Source organism: Cryptomeria japonica, chromosome 5 (assembly GCF_030272615.1).
Source record: "Cryptomeria japonica chromosome 5, Sugi_1.0, whole genome shotgun sequence".
In the NCBI taxonomy this organism is placed as follows: domain Eukaryota; kingdom Viridiplantae; phylum Streptophyta; class Pinopsida; order Cupressales; family Cupressaceae; genus Cryptomeria; species Cryptomeria japonica.
In genome coordinates, this window is record NC_081409.1 from 718,554,649 (window position 1) to 718,575,461 (window position 20,813).

Genomic DNA, 20,813 nt, shown 5'->3' on the forward strand with positions numbered 1-20,813 from the left:
AACTTTTTTAGGAAATATCTGCAGAGCTGGTGGCCCCATGAATATTTATTTTTCTGCTTATTTTTAAGAGAAATCTTAAAATTAGTATTAATAATATTAGTAATAATTTGTGCACAAGAAAAAATAGAAATAAAATGTTAAAGAAAAAAGGGAAACAAATTTGTGGAGCCACCTGGCATTTTTGGTAATATGCAGTTGTTGCTTATTTCCAGCCCCCGCTATTTTCCTATAACTTATTTTCAATTCCTAAATAATAGCTGCTCCACTTAAATAACAAAAGATTCTAAATTATCCTTTACCAACAATTTTAAATTTGCATGGGAACACTCCAACTGCTTAAAATTAAGCAGAAAATAGAGTCAAGCAGCCACATGAGAACATGATGTTAGTGTGGCTGGCGTGGGGCCCATTGAATCTGGTGCTTTGAATGACTGTTGTTTCCGTTTCGGACTGTCATTTCCGTTTCCCAAAAGAGTTCCATTAACTATAACAAACAGCTATCAACCACTCCACTTCCTACGCATAATCCAAATCAAATTCAAATTGCCGTTGTCGCGCTGCGAAAGTTAGAGGGATTAAAATAAATGGATAGCCACACATTGATGTGGTTTTTCATGGTGCCGGAGGCCGACGGTCAAGAAGTTATTCTCAACTGACGGAGGAGTCGTAGACACAGAGTTTCCTTGCGAAATCGAAGCACTCGTGGGGATTCTACAACATAAAGTAGCGAAACTCATCGAGTGCGTTAATGGAGACAGGCACGATAGATTGGGGCTTTGTATAATGAATAGACAACAAATAATGGAGGAGATGACTTGAATGATTGGAGATTAGAGCCTGTCAAAGGAGCAATGGTCGATAAGATTTTGCATTTGTGGAAGATGGCATTTGAGTGCTGAAATTCAAGAGGCTGAGGATGATATATGTTTCCAAGTTTGTAGCAGCCACAAATGTAATATTTGTAGAAGCAAAGTGCATGAGTATTACTTGAATACTCTTACATTTTCCCAATTCTTGTAGATTTGTAGACAACCTTTACAGATCCTTTTCTGGTAATCGCCAATGTTTGACTGGTTCGAAAGCATACTGGAGCTAACTTGGGTTAAGTTTTTTTTGGTCACAAGTTTGACTTGAGATAATGAATAGATGTAATGAGAATAAGGTTGATTCTTGGGGATTTATGTAGGTGAAATTAGGTGAGGTTTAGGTTATATAAAAATGATTATATTGAAGCATGTTACTTTTATATTAGTCATTGAATTGAGGATCTCTTAGTTAAATTGAATTCAAAAAGGAGGAGAGAAGTGCAGGGTTTCCAGTTTTTATCATTATATTTTAATTTCTCTTTGAGTTAAGATCAACTTTGAGAACCCACACAACTCATTTAGGTGATTCATCCAAATAATTCTCTTTGATATAGGTTCTAAAAGAAGGTAAATGTAATGTAGATCTCTTTTTTGTAGATATAAAAAAATACTACACTAAATATATGCACTTGTATCAAAGTGTAAAAAAGTCTGTATATAATCTCTCTTTATAAGAATCATAACCCATGAAATATTATCTTTATAAGAACCATAACCCATGAAATATTTTCAACCATTTTTTGTTAAAGGCTTCCCACAAACACATTTCATGAACATTTGCTTCATACATAAAAATTTATGTCCCAACCTTATGATATGTAGAACATTTGTGAATCTTTTAATCCTCTAATCACAAAGCTTATCTTGACTAAGGATCTACACCTAATAATACTAAGGAATATATATATATATATTTTACCAAGGTAGACATTTCCTTATAGATAGTGGGTATTTAGATTAGAATTAGCACACTAATTGGACACATTCAATAGACTAGATCAAGACTTCACCCTCGATTAGTAGATTAAACCATCGTACATATCCTCTAAGGGGAAGGGAAAAATGATATAGGTTATCTCCCACTTGCACCTTAAACCCCTTTACTTAGTTATCTATATTTCTTTCTTAGAAATAACTATGTCAAGATGTATTAGTGTTTGTAATTCTTAGAAGAAATCATGTTTATCTCACTTCAAAGTAGATTGGCATTCGTATTAGTTGTTTATTTATATTAGTTGAAAAGGTATAGGAAAACAAATATGGTAAATCAATTGCATGAAATATTGATATTACCATATGATTAATTGATGAGTGACTATATGAAATCCCAACTAGTTATTATCTCTTGGAGCCTCCACCTTTATAGTGTCATTTGTTTCTTTATTTCTCTCTAGAAATCATTAAGCAAAGAAAATTATATATTTTAAACAAAAATAATAAGAACACATAAATAGATGACATAGTTTATGCCATGGAAAAACCATTTTGAGAAAAAAACCTAGCCTCCAAATCTTGAACTATTATATTATTAGTAAACTTAGTTACAGTATAATTTGGCTCAATACTTCATATGAGATCATATAGTTATATAATTAGAGATATTTCAATAGGATTTAATACTACATATGATCATATTATTAATACTTACAACCCATCCTCAATATATAGAAAATAACAACACTATAAACTAGAAGTATTATTTAAATACATCTATTGTAAAACATTGACTACATTAGGCACTCAAATTCATGCATAAAATTTAATTCTCAATTTCATTATAAGTTAACTAAAAGCCAAATAGAAAACAATCTTGTCAACTTTTGTGCTCTATTTGGACTTATCCTTGTTTTTTAAAAACATGTTCCTTGATTTTCTCCTCTTTCATGCTTAACTCTTCTTATAATTCATTTTCTATAACATTATTACACACCTTAGAAAATTGTCATAGTTGCATTTAGCAACTTTCATGATACTACTAGATACTTACAAATAATTGTATTCAAATTATAGCTGACATATAGTGCCACTCCAAGTAGGATGCTTCATCTACGTGCCTATAATAAAAACAATTAATTAAATTTAACTTAAAACATTAGGATGGAATAGTGTATGACACCTATCCCAACATTTGCCTCAATTTTGACTTGCATGGAACTAATATGAAGATGCATGCCAAAGTATACCAAGTAGCCAATATGAAAAAATATTTAGACACCCATAAAGAGGATATCATAATGATGTAAAATTTCATACTCTACTTGCAATGATTTATTTATGTAAAGACCTACAAGCACAAATTAAAAGGTTCCAATAAATTCCATTTGTCAATGATTAAAAAACATGCATAAACATACTTTCTAAATTGTTCTTGAACAAAAAGTTAAAATGAAAAAGGAAAACAAGATTTTTTTAGTACAAAAATATAGGACTCTAGGTGATGTAGAAATAAGATTTTATTCAAATAAATTAATAAGATCCTATTTGGCACAAAAATATGACTCTAAAAATTTAAAAAGTAAGGATCTATTTGACAATTATTATGAGCAAGAGCTCACAACTACAACCATAATTATGTCCAAAAATAATAGTGATAGCATATACTCCCCTCAAATTATTTGCACATATAGGATACAAATAATTTGAGGGGAGGAGAAAATGATGTGGTCATATAATAATCATGTAATAGTTTCCATCAATAACATCATATATATTAAAATGTAAGTATGTAAACACATATGAAAAGGGATAATGAGGTGCACCCAATGTTTCCCCTAATATCAAGGAAATAAAGGTAATAAAGAATCTACATAATTAGATCCTATAAGAATAAGCAAAACCTATCATAGAAGATGTGAATATGTAAGCCTAAATATGAAAGCATGTCCAATAAAATGTAAGCATGAAAGAACATGGCAAATATAGTAGTAATACCACCTAGAAATAAATATATGACAATGATGAAACTTAAATGAAAGGATAAAAAGGAAGAAGAGTAATAGGGTTGGAAGATCTAACACCATTTATGATTGCTTTATAACATTGTAAAGCACTAAAACATGAATACATTAAAAACTTCAAAAACATTGAATACCATGTGAATCTATTCAATGCAATAACTTTGAAATATATCTTGTATAACATTATAATAAGAATAGGATCAGATAAGATGATCCATTAGATAACCTATAAATAATCTAAATGGAAATTGTACAAATTGGGTAAAAACTTAGTTTTGAACATTGATGTTATATGTATCCTTTCACCATAGAGACACAAGTGAAGAAATTTGAGAAAAGCTTTATAACAATATTATGTTAAATTTTTTGGGATACATATAATTTAAAGAACCAATTAATCACGATAATTTAAACTTACCTGACACCTTTGTAGTATAGCTAAACCTGCAACCAGCCTTTTGATTTAACACAGTGCTAGGAAAAAAATACAAAAATATATGTATATGTAAAAAATATATTAAATACACATTCAATATTTAAATTAACATAAAAAGAAAACATATAAATAAACTTTATAAAAATCAATAAACAAATGTAATCACTACATACTCGATAATTTAAAAGCTGAGTGCATAAAAATACAGATATATTATCAGATCTAATGTCATTCCTGTAGCAGAATTGGTGGAAAACAAAAATTCTATTTTGTTCAACCCAGTGCCTAAACATATGCGTTAACCGAATACAACTTGGCTTTGCTTTTCTTACTCACCCGGTACCTAGCAAATGTGAGATTCCCCATATCGACAGTAAGTTGCTTAATAAATATCTATTTATTTTAGTCCACATAACTTTCGCAGCGCGGCAACGGCAATTTGAATTTAATTTGGATTATGCGCGGGAATTGGGGTGGGTGACAGCTGTTTGTTACGGTTAACGGAACTCTTTTGGGAAACGGAAATGACAGTCGGAAACGGAAACAGCAGTCATTCAAAGCACCGGATTTAATTGATTTCCTATACCTTTTCAACTACAACTCCACCCTTAGCACTAAGAAAATCCGTACGCAGAAGGAAATCTAAAGATGTTCCGAGCAGGAATAAGGACAGAGCATTTGCCCTTGAGCCTAGCTTCGTGCAAATATCTATTAAATGTTCATAATTTGACTCAAAGTTCTCAGACATATCCTGTCGAACAAGAATATCAAGCAAAGAAGCATGATGAGCAAGATTGAGGGTAGAGCGTTGGCCCTTTAGCCACGTTTCACACAGAATATCTACCAAAAGTTCATTTTTTAAACTAGAGGAAATAGATATATCCTATCCTGCTGAGCAAAAGAAACCTCCTCCTCTTCCTGAAACTAGGAGCACAAAAAGGGAACCTCCTCTGCCTCCTCATAGACTTCTCCGAGTAAACAACTCCCTCAGCCCTAGCAACACCTCCCTCAGAGTAAACACCCAGATAGCGAATCTTGCCATGACTAGATCAGGAATCCCAATAGTACCTTTTGTAAAACAGACATTAGAAAGAATCGCCAAATGAAAGCTGAAATATGCATAATCTTACATATGCCTCTCGATAAATGAATCAATATATCTATCCACACTGAATTATAGTAGATCTAATTTATCCATCTACTCTATTAAATCTGCTGATATCCTTCCTTAATATTAAGGATTAAGAGGAACTCACAACAATATCTAGTGACATGAAACAAAATGTTCACAACAGTTGTTATAAATTATCATCCAGTACATTTACGAAATGACTATGAAGCGGGTAACATTGTAGGTGTGCCACAACAGAAGATAGAGTTCTACTATATTTATATCGCACATTGGATAATGATTATTGATTGAGGCATTTTATTTAAATGTGCACAGAACTTTCGTGTTTTGAAGGAGTTAGAGAACTGCACGGAGGCTTCGATCGAAATAGAGGAATGTCACTTTACTGATGTGAACCTGGAGAGTGCAATTTTGCTATACCTTCATACAGAGCCCATGTGCAAGGTTGAAGTGGCATTCCGTGGTCATACTTGCACCACCGACTCTTCTACTTCGAATGATTCAGTACATCTACTGATGTTGACAAAAGATTCAGATCTGTTTAAGGAATTTAAATTCTCCAAAGATCAGGCAATGCATTTCAACATTAATGTACTCAATTCAAACCCATCGTTGAACTCGCGACTGCGAAAAGGATGGATAGGAGAAGCCAAAACTGTGTTAGAAATGAGCTCGTTTCTCTCTAAGGCCTTCCACAGTTGTCCTGTCAAATCCTGTGCACATCAAAATCAATGCAAAAAACCGATCTACTGATTTGTGTATAAGTAATAATACTAAAGGAGTTATTGAACAGTTTAGACAATGAAGTTTTCGGACTCTTTAATATTTATACAGATATTATTTCATAATTGTATATGTATGCAGCTCTACAAGTTCCATAGCTTTAATTGTTATTCTTTTTCTCGCTGTATATTAAAATTATATACATGATTTGCAGTCTAAGAGGGCATTTTTTTTTGGTGAATACATTATGTTTTAGTATGGTTTGATGATTCAATCTGACCTACTCATATTCTTAAATAAAATTTGTAGTATTCTTGTGTTTGTAGTATCTTTCTGAAGGTCAATACTATGAATAGAAAATATGTTGGAGAAGCCATCGCAGTCATATAAAAAGTTACAATTAGATTGCCAAAACTTAATATTAAATTGTTTAATTCGTATTCTTGTTTTTTCATCTAAACAAAACCACAGTTTTTAAGATAAAGGTTCAAATCTCCCGAGGCATGTTTGGGTCAGGTTCGACTTCTAGATGAATTTGACGGACAGGATCCTCCTGCATGTGGCTGCTTAGTTGAAGGAGGCTTGTAGTTTAGTTGTATGCTTACTCGAAATGTCGTAATCTGCTATGTAAAGACTGAGATGTCAAAATTTATGTATGCTGACTTGTTTCCATCAAAAAATAAATAAAAATTACCCTAATTGTTTCATATTTCCTCGTTTAACAAGCTAATGCTTTGAAATATATCTCCTTACATTATTTTACTAATATGCCATATTTTCCCAAATTATTATTAATTAACCACTCGGTGCTTTCAAGGTTAGAAAACTCTGTGAAGAGTTTATCTTGAACTAGTTAGCCAAGATCGTAAAATGGAATTATTGTCGTCTATAATGGATTGAAGATAATGTAATCCATTAATTTATTAATAGAACATACAGGTCAAAATTTAAAATGCATAAAGAAGTCAAAATACTTTTTTCATATATTTTCATATGAGAATTTTAGAGAAGAAATATTTTTATATATATGATATTCATATATGTTGGGAAATTGGTATTCATGAGGTAAACAAATAGCAAAAACATACTTTTAGAAAATTGTAAAGTGAAAACTAATATCACTTTATGTTTATATTAGAATTTTAGAGAGGAAATATATATTAATAAATATAGTAGCCTAATTGATCTAATGTCTTTATATATCATTTCATTGTCATTCCTTTTAATTATGGGAAAGAACATAGCATGAAATCTATGTTAATTTTTTAAATGAGTGATGTGAGTGGTGGGTTGACTTCTCTTGGTTTGTGCATAGTTGGGCTAGGATCTCCTCATCTTGGTGTGAAGGGACTCACTCAAGCCAATGATGATGCTATTTTCTTAAAGAGTGTGTCAAAAAATAGAACCCAAAGAAAGGTGAGCGGGTCCTACTCTATTCCAAAACAATTTTGGTTGGTGAATCAAAGCATTCTATCTCTAGGGGGATCAGGATAGGGGATTCCGTATCCCCTTATTTGTTCATTATTATTGAAAATGTCATGGGAAGGAATACTAAAGATAGTGTTAGAAGAGGCATGAGAAAGATAGAGGAGGTGTAAAAGAGAGATACATATATAGAGAGGGAGAGGTGAAAGGAGAGAGGAAGAGGGAGAAATAGAAATAGAAACCTCTAACATGAGTTAATAACTTCTTACAAATGAGGTAAACATTAAATGCGCTACAAAGAGAATGGTAACAAATTAAGGTTATTTTAGAAATCTTAAGTAAGCTTGCAAAATCATAGAATAAAAATGATTGAATAAATATTTAAAATTTTTGATTGTAGACAAGGTAAATATTTTGCATATAAATTTTAGAGGGAAGTGCATCCAAAAAGCTAGGGATTCTAGAAAATCATTGGTTCAATTAAAGTAGATTAGAATCAACCAAGCTTAAAATGAAGGCATTTTTAAAATGAAGTGGAGGTTGTTATCTATCTCTCTACCCACCTCTCTCACATTTTTTTCTCTTCTTCTCTCCCTCTCTATCTCTATCCCTCTTTATAGTTATCTCTTTCTTTTCACTATTTCTTGTCTATCTATCTCTTATTTTCTATTTTACTTATCTATGTTAAATTAATATCATGATTTACTATATATTAGATTAAATTGAATAATATATACTATATAAATTAAAATAATAAATATAACTAGCAATTGTACCTTGGTGTGCAATGGGTATGATGAAGAGATATGGAAGGTCAATTAGGGAAAAATTGGGTCTATTTTTGCATAAATTTGTGTAGTACATGAGATCAATTGTTATACTATTTACAATTGTTATACTATTTAGAACATGATATTGTTTATGCAACAAAGGTCTCAATGGGCAAGTGATATCTTCAAATACACTTTTTATCTACTTACAAGGATTCAATCATAACTGAAACAAAACCTCTAAATTAGGAAGATAATCCAGTCCATTACCAAGAGGCTCATGTTTTTTAATTTATTAATAGGGTGAGAGGGAGAAAAAGGCAGAGATAGGAATACAAGGAGGGATAGATAGAGGGGGGAGAGCAAGAGAGAGGATTAAAGAGATAAAATACAGATAAGATAGTGGCATAGATAGAGATGGAGATTGAGATAAGATGGAGATGGAGATGGAGATAGAGAAAGAGGATAGGAAGATGGAGAAATGGAGGTAGACATGGAGAGATTAAAAGAGAGAGGAGAGGGGTTTACATAGATGTGGAAAATAAAAGAAAATAGAAAGAGATAAAGTTGGAGAGATAGAAAGATAAAAATAAAGATAAAAAATGATATATATAGAGAGGGAGAGATATAGCGGTAGAGAGATCTAAAGAGACAACTAGTAAAGATAGAGGGATGGATGAAAGAGGTAATATGGAGAGATAAATATTGAAACGAAAAGAGATATGACTATAGAGATCTAAAAAGAGGGAGAGAGAGAGAGAGATAGGAATACAAGGAGGGATAGTGATATCTTCAAATACACTTTTCATCTACTTACAAGGATTCAATCATAATAGAAACAAAACCTCTAAATTAGGAAGATAATCAAGTCCATTACCAAGAGGCTCATGTTTTTTGATTTATTAATAGGGTGAGAGGGAGAGAAAGGTAGAGATAGGAATACAAGGAGGGATAGATAGAGGGGGGAGAGCAAGAGAGAGGATTAAAGAGATAAAAGATAGATAAGATAGTGGCATAGATAGAGATGGAGATTGAGATAAGATGGAGATGGAGATGGAGATAGAGAAAGAGGATAGGAAGATGGAGAAATGGAGGTAGACATGGAGAGATTAAAAGAGAGAGGAGAGGGGTTTACATAGATGTGGAAAATAAAAGAAAATAGAAAGAGATAAATTTGGAGAGATAGAAAGATTAAAATAAAGATAAAAAGTGATATATAGAGAGAGGGAGATATATAGTGGTAGAGAGATCTAAAGAGATAACTAGTAAAGATAGAGGGATGGATGAAAGAGGTAATATGGAGAGATAAATATTGAAAGGAAAAGAGCTATGACTATAGAGATCTAAAAAGAGAGAGAGAGAGAGATCATACAAGAGAGATGGAGTGAATGAGAGAGAGGGGTGAGGATAATGATATATAGATAGAGTTGGAGAGACATATATGTCAATAGAGTTGAAGGGAGAAAGAGTTACAATGGAAGAAGGTGACAAAGACAAGTAATAGAGAAATATTTATTGGGAGCTCAAGATAGATAGAGAAGAAAAGATAAAGAGAGGGAATGATAGATAGATATAGATAGAGATATATAGGGAGAAACAAGGAGTGTGTGTGCATGTGTATATGTGTGTTAGAGAAAGAGGAGAAGTAGAGAGATATAAAAAATGGAATCACGAGGAGAGAGGAAAAGATAGGGATAAAAAAAGAGGAAGAGAGGGAGAGAGAGGGATATAGAAAGAGGTAGAGATGGGAATATAATGGAGACACATAGTAGATATAACATGTAAAATACAAAGGGCTAAGAGAGAGAGAGAGAGACATAGAGAAATAAATATTATAGAAGTTCTTTCTGTGTGTGTGTGTGTACATAGAGAGAGAGAGAGAGAGAGAGAGAGAGAGAGAGAGAGAGATGGGGATAATAGTCAAATGACATGCTACCCTAATTATAACTCCCCAAAGACACACATGTGATATCCTTAAATTATTTACATGAAATAAGCAATCAAAAGTCAGTTTTTCCTCTTTCACTCTTGCTCTAAACTTTAAGATTAGGTTTTAAGTTGAAATATATATTATTTAAAAAATTAAAATTAAAACTTAAATATAATGATTTTATGATAAATTAAAATTTCATAAAACAAAATATTATAAATTAAATTAATTCTAATATATTTTAATTATTACTTGTGACTACATAAAAAGACATAAATAAATAAAATAAAGTTTGAACTTAATAAAGATGAATCTTTAAAAGAAGAAAAAGATGATGAGTAGAATACATTAAAAAACAATATAGAATATCCTAATAAAAGAAAAATATCATTAAATTATATTATTTCAAAAGAATGTAGTAATAAAAGATAGATTGAGGAGGATGACTCTGCATTTGCATGGGTGTCGTGCTAGGGCCGACATGCCCTAGCTTGTGTCCTACGCTCTGCTTGCTTCGTTCTGGGGAGGGAGGTTTCTTGCTTGCTGGGGGTCAGTTTTTGCTTTCCCATGGTCGGGTTTTTTGGGCTGTCGCAATGTTTTTTTTGCAACCCTTTTCTGTTTCTTTGGCTCTGGGTTGTCATTGGGGGTGTGCAGAGTTTTGGGGTTGGGTTTTCCACCCCTCTTCTTTTTCCTTTTTTTGGTATTTTCTGTGGGTCCATGGAGAATAGAGGGTTATCCTCTTCTCAGATGATGTTTGGAGATCTGGATATGGCAGATCCGTCTCATTTGATGCATGTATGTGGAAAGGAGCACATTATTAATTCCCAATCAGGGGTAGGCATCTCTTTTTTGAAAGAGCCTTTTCACATGAAAAAGGTGAATGGTTGTTTGGAGAGATCCCAAGATTGTCTAGTTCTGGTTATACAACCTGAGCAAATTTTAGAGGATGTTGAATATTGGTGTAATCACGCTCTCATACGCAAATTTATTGGTCTTCGCCTCTCTATACATGTTTTAGAATCTTGGGCATGCCGTGTTTGGAATCCTGAAGGAGATATGTAGGTACTTATGGCAACCAATAACTATTTTCTAGTTATTTTTCCATCCTGGTAGACAAGACCAAGGCTTTTGAGGGTGGCCCTTATTTTTTGAACTAGGTGGGACTCTTTATCAAACCTTGGCATATTGGCTTTAATTATTCTAAGGAACTTCCCTCTCGTGTGCTCGTGTGGATTTGATTGTTGAGGCTTTTATTGGAATTCCAGAGAGAAGATATTCTTCATTCAATCTCATCGCTTCTTGGTAAACCTATGGGTTTGGCTTCAAAAACTCAAGATCAAAAAGTAATTTCCTATGCTCACATATGTGTAGAAGTAGATTTAAATAATCCTTTGCTAGATTCTATGGAAATCTATTTAGGGACATCTTCTTGGATCCAACTACTGGACTATGAGACCCTTCCATTTAGATGTAGAATTTGTCATGAATATGGTCATTTACAGTGAAGATGTCCCAAAAATAAATCTTCTAAATTGGTTGTTTCTGTTCCTCCTCACTCTATTTTGGGGGAAGATAAGGGGAAAGCCCCTATGCCTGAGGGTCATGCTGATAAAGATGGCTTCATTCCTGTCAAACCTCAAAATAAAGGCAAAGGAAAGAAGAGAACCTGGTTGGATAGGCAAAATGATGTCACCCTAAATAGATTTGATGTTCTAGATGATTTGGTCCAAGAGGAAGGAGTTCCAGTTGAAATGTCCTTGGGTGCCCAATTTCAGCATGAGGTGTTGGATAGGGATTCCAAGAAAGAGGGTCGGTCCCTATCTTTGGAGAATCAAAAGGATATTCAAATGGTTATGGATTTTCCTTCCCATGTTTAGGACAATAGAGATCTTAGTGGGTCACAGGTCTTTGGAGGTGCAGTGGTCATGGTGTCTACTCCTTCCACTATAGTGGCCTTAGATTCTGTGACGAGTAACAAAGCCTTGCCTATTTATGGATTGCAACAAAAGACCCTCAAAAAGGGTTCTTTAGATAAACCTTTAAGGAGTGGACAAAAAATGGATCAGGAAAAGGTTAAGGTTATTTGTGATACTTTAGTTGATTCGGGGTTTGTGAAGCCCATTGATTCCCACTTCTCTTAACCACATAAATGATTGTTCTCTCATGGAATGTATGGGGGTTGGATAGCATCCCTAGACAGAAGGTTGTTCATAGATTAATTGACTTTGAGTCTCCTGATGTTGATTTTATTCCAGAAACCAAGCTTTCAGTGGATGGTTTGGCCAATTGTGCTTTGTGTCTCTAGCCCCGAGGCCTTTGGCAGGGAGTGAGCTCTCATGGAATTTCAAGGGGGGTTGCTTGTTTCTGGAACCCAAGGAAAGTTTCCCCTTTGTGGTGGTTTTCTAGTAGGTCTTCCATTTCTATGGTCGCTTCTAGCTTTGAGATTGGAGAAATATGCCTCTTCTCTAATATTTATGCTCCTACTGATCTTGTGGGTAAGTCAAATCTTTGGGCTCACATCAATCTTGTTCGGGCTCAAGATCCTTTTTTCTCCCAGATTTTGGCTGGAAATTTTAATGTCGTTACTAGTTTGGAGGAAAAGCGAGGTGGGTTATTCAGGCTTGATCCTTCCTCAAATTTACTCAGGGATAATATTGGTCTCTTGAATCTTATTAATGTGAATCCAATTAATGGTGTCTTTACATGGAATAATAGGAGGATTGGTGTTGAGGCTATCTCTGAAAGGCTTGATAGATTTTTGGTTTCCTGCTATTGGGTCCATGATAGGTGGTCCACCATTTCATAAATTCTTGACTGGAGGGGTTCCTATCATTGGCCTATTAAGCTTTCTATTACATCTTTTAGAACCTCCAAAAATCCCTCTTTCAAATTCCAATTGATGTGGTTTCGTGATCAGTCGTTGAAGGATCTTATGGTTTATTGGTGGTATGAAGGGGTGCCTATGCACGGGCATGCTATGTACACCTTTGGGAAGAGATTACAACATGTGAAATACAGGCTGAAGAGGTGGAATAAACAATGTTTTCAGAATCTACATAGACACAAGATTGAAGCTCAATCCAAGATGGATGAGGTTATGCATCAAATTAGGGATCAAGGGATGACTGTGGAGCTCAGTATGGCTGAGTCCCTTGCTCTTAAGGACTTACAAGAGTGGGAGTTGCGTGAGGAGATTTTTTAGAAACAAAAGTCACATGTGGATTGGCTACAAGAAGGTGACAGAAACACAACTTTTTTTCATAATTTTGTTAACGCTCGGAGGTATGGTAGCTCTATCACCTCTCTCATATCTTCAGAAGGGGTTCATCTTTCATCTAAAGAATAAATTGCTAGGGAAGTCGTTAGTTATTTTTCTAATTTGTTTATCAAAGAGGATCATGAAGCTATGGTGGAAGAGAGAGCCATCTTGAAGTATATTCCCCCTCTTGTCTCTGTTGAAATGAATGATTATCTCTTGCGCCCCATTTTGTTGTTTGAACTTGAGGGGGTTGTGTTTCAAATGAAAAAAAGGCAAGGCTTCAGCCCTGACGAGTTTCCTGTTGTGTTTTTTCAGGAATTTTGGGAGATTATAAAGTATGATCTTCTAGATGTGGTTTAAGAATCTCATAGGAATAAACATATTCTCAAATCTATGAATTATACCTTCTTGGCTCTCATTCCTAAGAAGGAGGGGGCTAATAGTTTGGATCAGTACAAGCCTATTGCTTTATGTAATGTTGTCTACAAGATAATCACTAAATTGATTATTGAACGACTCAAACCTCTCCTCTACACTTTGGTTTCTAAGGAGCAAGGTGGTTTCAATTATGGAAGACATATCCTTGATGGAGTTGTGATAGCAATGGAGGCTATTCATTTGATGGCTTCCTCTAAGGAGAAGGCTATGTTTATTAAAATTGACATGGCCAAAGCTTATGATAGGGTGAGTTGGGATTTCTTATAGAAGATCCCTTTGGCTTTTGGTTTTTGAGAAGAGTGGGTGAATTGGGTTCTTTGTTGTGTGACTTCTACCTCCTTCTCAGTTCTTATTAATGGGGATCCCTTAGAATTATTTAGCGCTTCGCGAGGGCTTCGATAAGGGGACCCTTTATCTCCCTATTTATTTATTCTCATGGCTGAAGGTCTTGGCAGATTTCTCAGTTCCCATTTGAGACATGGTCTTATTTAGGGCTAGAGTTGGAGCAATGATCTACCTCCCTACTCTCATCTTTAGTTTGTGGATGACATAGGTTTGATGGGTAGGGCCAAAATCAATGAGGTAGTGAATTTCAGGAGAGATTTGGATATCTATTGCAAAGCCTCAAGTCAAAAAATTAATGAATATAAATCATCTATACATTTATTTAATACTCATCGGCCTATTCAGATTAGGATTGCCAGGATCCTCAGATTTTAGACGGGGTCCCTTCCTTTATTGTACCTCGAGATTCCTTTAGATTTGGGGGTTCAACGTGGAGATTTATGGCAAGGAATTTTGCATAAATTTTGTTGCAAGGTTAACCATTAGACTTACACGTGGTTATCCTCTGCTGGAATTGTGATTCTTCTGAAGACTGTGGTGCAAGCGCTTCCCATTTATAGGTGTTTTGTGCAGGCTCCCCCTTCTAGCTTTGTGAGAGAGTTCAATGCTCTTTTCCGTCAATTTCTTTGGTTTTGGTAGTTTTCTTTCTTCTAAGTGGAGTTTAGTTAAATGGGACTTTTCTTGTAGACCAAGACATGCTGGGGTCTTGGCGTCAGATCTATTGCTTTGGTTAGCAAGGCCTTGGTGGCTAAGCTGTATTGGAGGTAGTGTAACAATCAGGATTAGGACTGGGCCAAGATTTTAACCCACAAGCATCTCCCTGGTGCTAATGATCATGAGGTGCCTTGTCTTATTTTAGTGGGCAGGGGCTCTTGTACCTAGGATACTCTTAAAAAAGGTGCCCAACTTATTAAAGATGGCAATTTCTAGATTTGTAATAGAGGTTCTGAAACTCTTTTTTGGTAGGACTCTTGGGATGGTCACCCTCCTATTTTGTCTAGTTATCCACAACTTCAGCCTCTTTGCAATATTTTCACTGATGTTGGATGGGTTAAGGTGGAGAATTTTAAAATGGTTAGGTGCATTGGACATGTTGAGGTGACTTGCTGGAAGGACCCTCTTGAATGGATCAGATGAAGATCATGTGATGTTGGTTAATATCTTGGAGGGTAGGTTATGTAGTTCCCTCAAGGAGAGAGATATTTTGGCTTGGGGTCCTAACCCAAAAGGCAAGTTTTCTGTTGCTAAAGGCTATGTTTAACTTGATAGGCAATTGCATGGCCTGACAAATGTTCCCCAGTGGAAGAAGGTTTGGAATAGCTTCTCTTGGCCGAAATGTAATTTTTTCTTATGGCTGGTTGCTCAAAGGAAATGCCTCACATGGGAGAATCTTCATAAGAGAGGCTTCCAAGGACCATCTATCTGTTATCTTTGTCTGGATAATGAGGAAGACTGCTCCCACTTGTTTTTTCTAAGCCCTTTCTCTAGCTGGATTTGGCACAAGTGGTGGGAGGCTTGGCAACATGCTTGTTTTCATGCTACCTCCTTAATTGACTTTTGGGATAGCTTGGGCAGACCCCCAGTGAAGACCTCTTTTCTTCAAGTGGCCTAGGCCATTGGGCCAACCCTTATTATCTCGAATCTATGGCTGGAAAGGAATCTAAGGGTCTTTTGTGATTTACATATAGGGAGTCCTCAGTTGTGGCAAAAGATAGTTAATAGGCTTCAAGAGACAATCTCGGCTAAGTGCAATTTATCTGAAAATGTTGATCTAGGTGATTATGTTATTGTAAGGAATTTGCAATTGGAAAACATTAAAATGGACCGTGATGCTGCAAATAGATCTCAACATGCGAAACAATGGATAAGTAGAGATGGAAGGTGGATTCCCCCTCCTATGGGAATCTTAAAAATTAATACAGATGGCTCTTCTTGTGGGAATCTTGGACATTCAGGTGTTGGAGGTATAGGTAGAGGTGATGATGGTTGTGCGGTTTTTTTCTTCTCTATTTATATTGGATAGTACTCTAACAATCTTATGGAGGCTCTAACTATTAAGATTGTTATTGAGCGAGGTTGTTCTTTAGGATGGAGGAATATTATTTGTGAGTCGGATTCTCTGATTGTTGTGGACATGTTGAACAAACAAAATTTGAATGATGTGAGTTGGAAATTAGCTTCTGTGGTCAAACAGATTTTACAACTGTGTAATATATTGGAATTTGTCTCCTTTTGTCATATTCCCAGGGAATGGAATAGAGTGGCTGATTGTTTGGCCAAGTGGGCTTCAAAGCATGTTGATGGTTGGAATTTTAGTGGAAGTGATGGCCTACCTCCTAATTATCTTGAAACTTTAATCAAGTTAATTCTCTAGAAGACATGATGATGCAAGAGCACCCAATGGTGTAGGATCATTTTCCCTTTTATGTTTGTTTCCTTTTCATTGTCATTTTTGAGGCCCTTCGAGGCTCTGGGTGAGCCTGGTTTTTGGTGTAAATCCAAAGTAGCTGGCCTTTGGCCCTACTTTTTTTCATGTCATCTTTTTGAGGGCTTTTCGAAAAGGTATTATAATTGGAAATCCGACAATCGAATCTAATGCTATGGTCACTAGGCTTTGTAATGGTGGTGCTGGTGGTTTTTTTAGGATCATTTTAGTTTTTGTTATTGTCTTGGTGGCCTAAGGCCTGAACTTTGTATTTCTGTGATTCCTAAATAAATCTTTACCGCTTTTTCCAAAAATAAAAGATAGATTTTTAATTCAAAATATAATTATTCAACAATAGATAATGTTTTGAAAATACAAATAATTATAAATTAAAATAATTCTAATATCTCTTGATTATTATTAGTAATTTGATAAAAAGAAAATTAGTTATAATTAATTTTAAACTTAAAAAATTAATCCTTAATAGAAGAAGAAGAAAGAAACTAATTCTTTCTTTTTCAATAAATTTTTCTTTTTCATTTTTGAAACTTAAAAAAAATAGAATATCCTAATAAACAAAAAAATATTAAAAGATATTACTATCAAAAGGAAAAAAATAGTAACAGATAGTTTTTTCTTTTCATATTAAAATATACATTTTTAAATTCTTTATCATATGTTTTTTAATTAATATAAAGATATAAGCATGCAATTCAAATTCAATCATCTTGCATCATTCTCCTTAATTATGAAACATTTAGATTAATCCAATCATCTTGCATCCTTCTTCTCAATTTTTTGAAACATTTATTTCAAAAGTTAGGTTGCATATTTCATGTAGGGTTATGTCAAAGAAGCTGCCAATTCTTTCTTTTTTAATATTTTTTTCTTTTTCATTTTTGAAATTTAAAAAAATGGAATATCCTAAGAAATTAATACAATATTAAAATATATTCTTATCAAATAATATAAATATATGCATACATATGGTTGAGATTAAATCAACCGTCTCCTCAATTATAAACCATTGATTTGAATGGATAGGTTGTTTATTTCATGTAAGAAATGCCTTTGACATAAATATAATATTAATTATATATATATATATATATATATATATATATATATATATATAAAATACATAATATCATAATAATAACAAACTCACTCACTATTATAGAATATAATATAAGTAAACTATTGGCATTTTGAGATTGTTGGTATTCTGCATATAGATTGCATTAATGATATATTGTCATTGATGTCAATTGAACTAGTAATGGTAGTTATGTTATTGTTGATATTGTTATTTTTTATATTGAGTAGTAACTGAAAAGAAGGGCTTTGTGGAAGATGTTGTAAACTGGTGTGTTAAGTTTGTGAGTTGAACTGGCAAACCGATGTAAAGGGTTAAACCTTTTTATATAGTGTAACCAGTAAACCCTGCCTGTTAATAAACCCTAACTGATCAAGTTTGTTGGTTTATTATTTGGAGAGCGGTAATGATGGAGACACGTGTGATCATTGTATGAGGATAAGTTCAAACTGATTTGGCACGTTTATTTGATTTCTTGGAAAGGAGAAAAGTGGATTGCATCTAATGCACAATGCGTGATGAGTTACAAAGTCCAATGGAGTGGTGATCATGGAGCGATTGGACTTTTCTTGAAGAATTTGAAGAGATTGTTATGATTTCTAACGGTCAAGATTGCACCGACTTGTTTGTAATATCGATGGTGTTAATTAGGTTTTTTTTGTCTTACCGACTTAATTATTTTCGTATTTAAGGTCGATGAAGTTGCTTGTAAAGTTTTGTTGGCAAAGTAGGCAAGATTGGGAGAAACTTGTGAGTTTGCAGTTGCCTAACCAGTGAATGGATATGTACTTTGAGTAAAGGCAGATTGAAGCTTAAGAAGGATTTGATCAAGCAAATGTAGTGCTATTTAGACAGATCAACAAAACCTGTTGTTCTCTAACAATTATAGCAGAAGTAAAATCCCTTAACCGAGTAAGCTCTAATAAGCTTGGCTACTCATTAAATCCTCTAACAAGGTGGTTCATTAACTTGGATTCTTAAATCCTCCAACGAGGTTACTCCTAACAGTGTATTGTGCTTTTCATCAAGCCATATTTGTAAATCCCTTAACCGGGTGATTCCTAAACAGGAATTAGCTCTTAACATGACTTATTGTAAAGCTTTAACAGGCTTGGCTCCTAATAGGGTGAACTTCAAAAGAGTTTAGATAGCTATCTTTGTGATTCCCATCTCACCGTGGTTTTTACCTATTTGGGTTTTCCACGTATAAACATTTGTGTCAAGTGGTGAATGCTTTTGTGGTTGTGATCTTATATGTTGATTACATTAATTTCTGATAAAGCATGATATCTAGAAGCATTGAAAGATGAATGTGTTGTGTTTTGATTAAGCATTGCTGATGATTCATAGAGGTTGAAGTTGTTTACTGTTAAGCTATTATAATAGTCAAACCAGTTGATGTCAAGTATTCCTATGAATATTGATCTTGACTGAAATAAGTTTACTTTGTGTGATTGAATTTTGAGTTTGGGAACTTTGTATCAGTTTTTTAATATACTGATTCACCCCCCCTCTCATTATTCTACCAGATACTTATTCTTTCATCATACCATCAATTGGTATGAGAGTGTCGCAAGTCCTCTTTATCTAAAAGCCTAACAGCTTGAGGAAACGTTCTTGTAGATCATGATGAAGAAAGAAGGTTCGAAGTTCATCAAAGATAACTATACAATATGTAGTGACAAGATGAAGATTTACATTAAGAGTCTTGGTAGTCAGTATTGGGATCATATAGAGAATAAGTATATTACTCCTACTGGAACCCTAACTGGTGATCAAACAAAAGAAGAACAAGAAAATCACCAAGCATTAGAGGCTATTATTAGTTCCCTGTCTGATGTTGAATATGTAGATGTTCATGGTCTTGAAACTACATATGAAGTATGGAAGAAACTAGAAGATATTTATAGCGGTGATGAACATGTCAAGATTGCTAAAGAAGAGAGTTTAAGAGGAAAGTTTGATGATATGAGAATGTTTGATGGTGAGAATATCCAGCAGTACGGTCAAAGGATAAAAGAGATAGTTGAAGAGATAAAGAGTGTAGGAGGGAAAGTAAAAGATGCCATAGTAATTGGTAAGGTACTGAGAACCCTTCTATTGGTCTATGCTATCCAAGTTGCAGCTATTCAGAAGCTGAAGTCCATTGACAAATCTAAGGTATCTCTTGACTCTATTATTGGAAAACTTACTACTTTTGAACTAAATGGCTATGATGGTAGTATAAATAGATCGTAATCTGCATTCAAAGCTTTTGTCTCTAACCCATATGTGAGAAGAAGTAAAGATGCTGGCCATAGCTATGAATCTAGATCTAGCAAAGACGTTGATGACGAAGACAATTTAGTGGAACTTGAAGCATTGTTGGCAAAATGACTTCCTAGAGGCATTGGTAAATATAAAGGTAAGCTACCTTTAAAATGTTTTGCATGCAACAAAATTGGTCATATAGTAGCTAATTTCCCTAATGATGAAAATGAGTACAAAAGAGACAAATTTAAGAAGGATAAGGGTAAAGGCAAAAGAGATTGTCTTTTAGCTATTGACAGTGGGATTACTGATGAAGAATCTTATGATGATACTAGTGAAGATATTGTGTTTGTAGCTATTAAGGAAGAAATATCAGTTCAGAAGGCACTAGTATCTAGAATGGATAACTCTGATGATTGGATCATTGATAGTGGTTGTTCACATCACATGACCGGTGATAAGAGAAAATTTCTTTCTTTGAAGGAATTTGATGGCGGTATTGTTAGATTTGGCAATGACTCACCTTGTATGGTGAAAGGCAAGTGAATTATTTCTCTTAATGGGAAGAGCAGTACTGATGATGTCTATTGGGTTTAAGGCCTAAAGCACAATCTTCTAAGTGTGGCACAACTTAATGACAAAGGATACCCACTAGAGTTAAGGAATGGTATGTGCAAAATCTTTGACAACAAATGTGAATTGATTGCAACCAGTAAACAAACAATTGGTAATCTATTTCATCTCAATCCTAAAGTTAGCAA

The 20,813-nt window shown here is 34.2% G+C and overlaps 1 protein-coding gene across 1 annotated transcript in view; it reads left to right on the forward strand.

Annotated features, from left to right (window-relative positions):
* Window positions 1-6,333, forward strand: part of LOC131034767 (disease resistance protein RPV1) — a 73,086-nt gene extending 66,753 nt beyond the window's left edge. Inside the window, exon 7 of the mRNA XM_059221675.1 lies at window positions 5,707-6,333. Within this exon, the coding sequence (XP_059077658.1) occupies window positions 5,707-6,144 (438 nt within the window). The 3' untranslated portion in view covers window positions 6,145-6,333. The remainder of the gene's footprint in view (window positions 1-5,706) is intronic.
* Window positions 6,334-20,813: the final 14,480 nt, after the last annotated feature.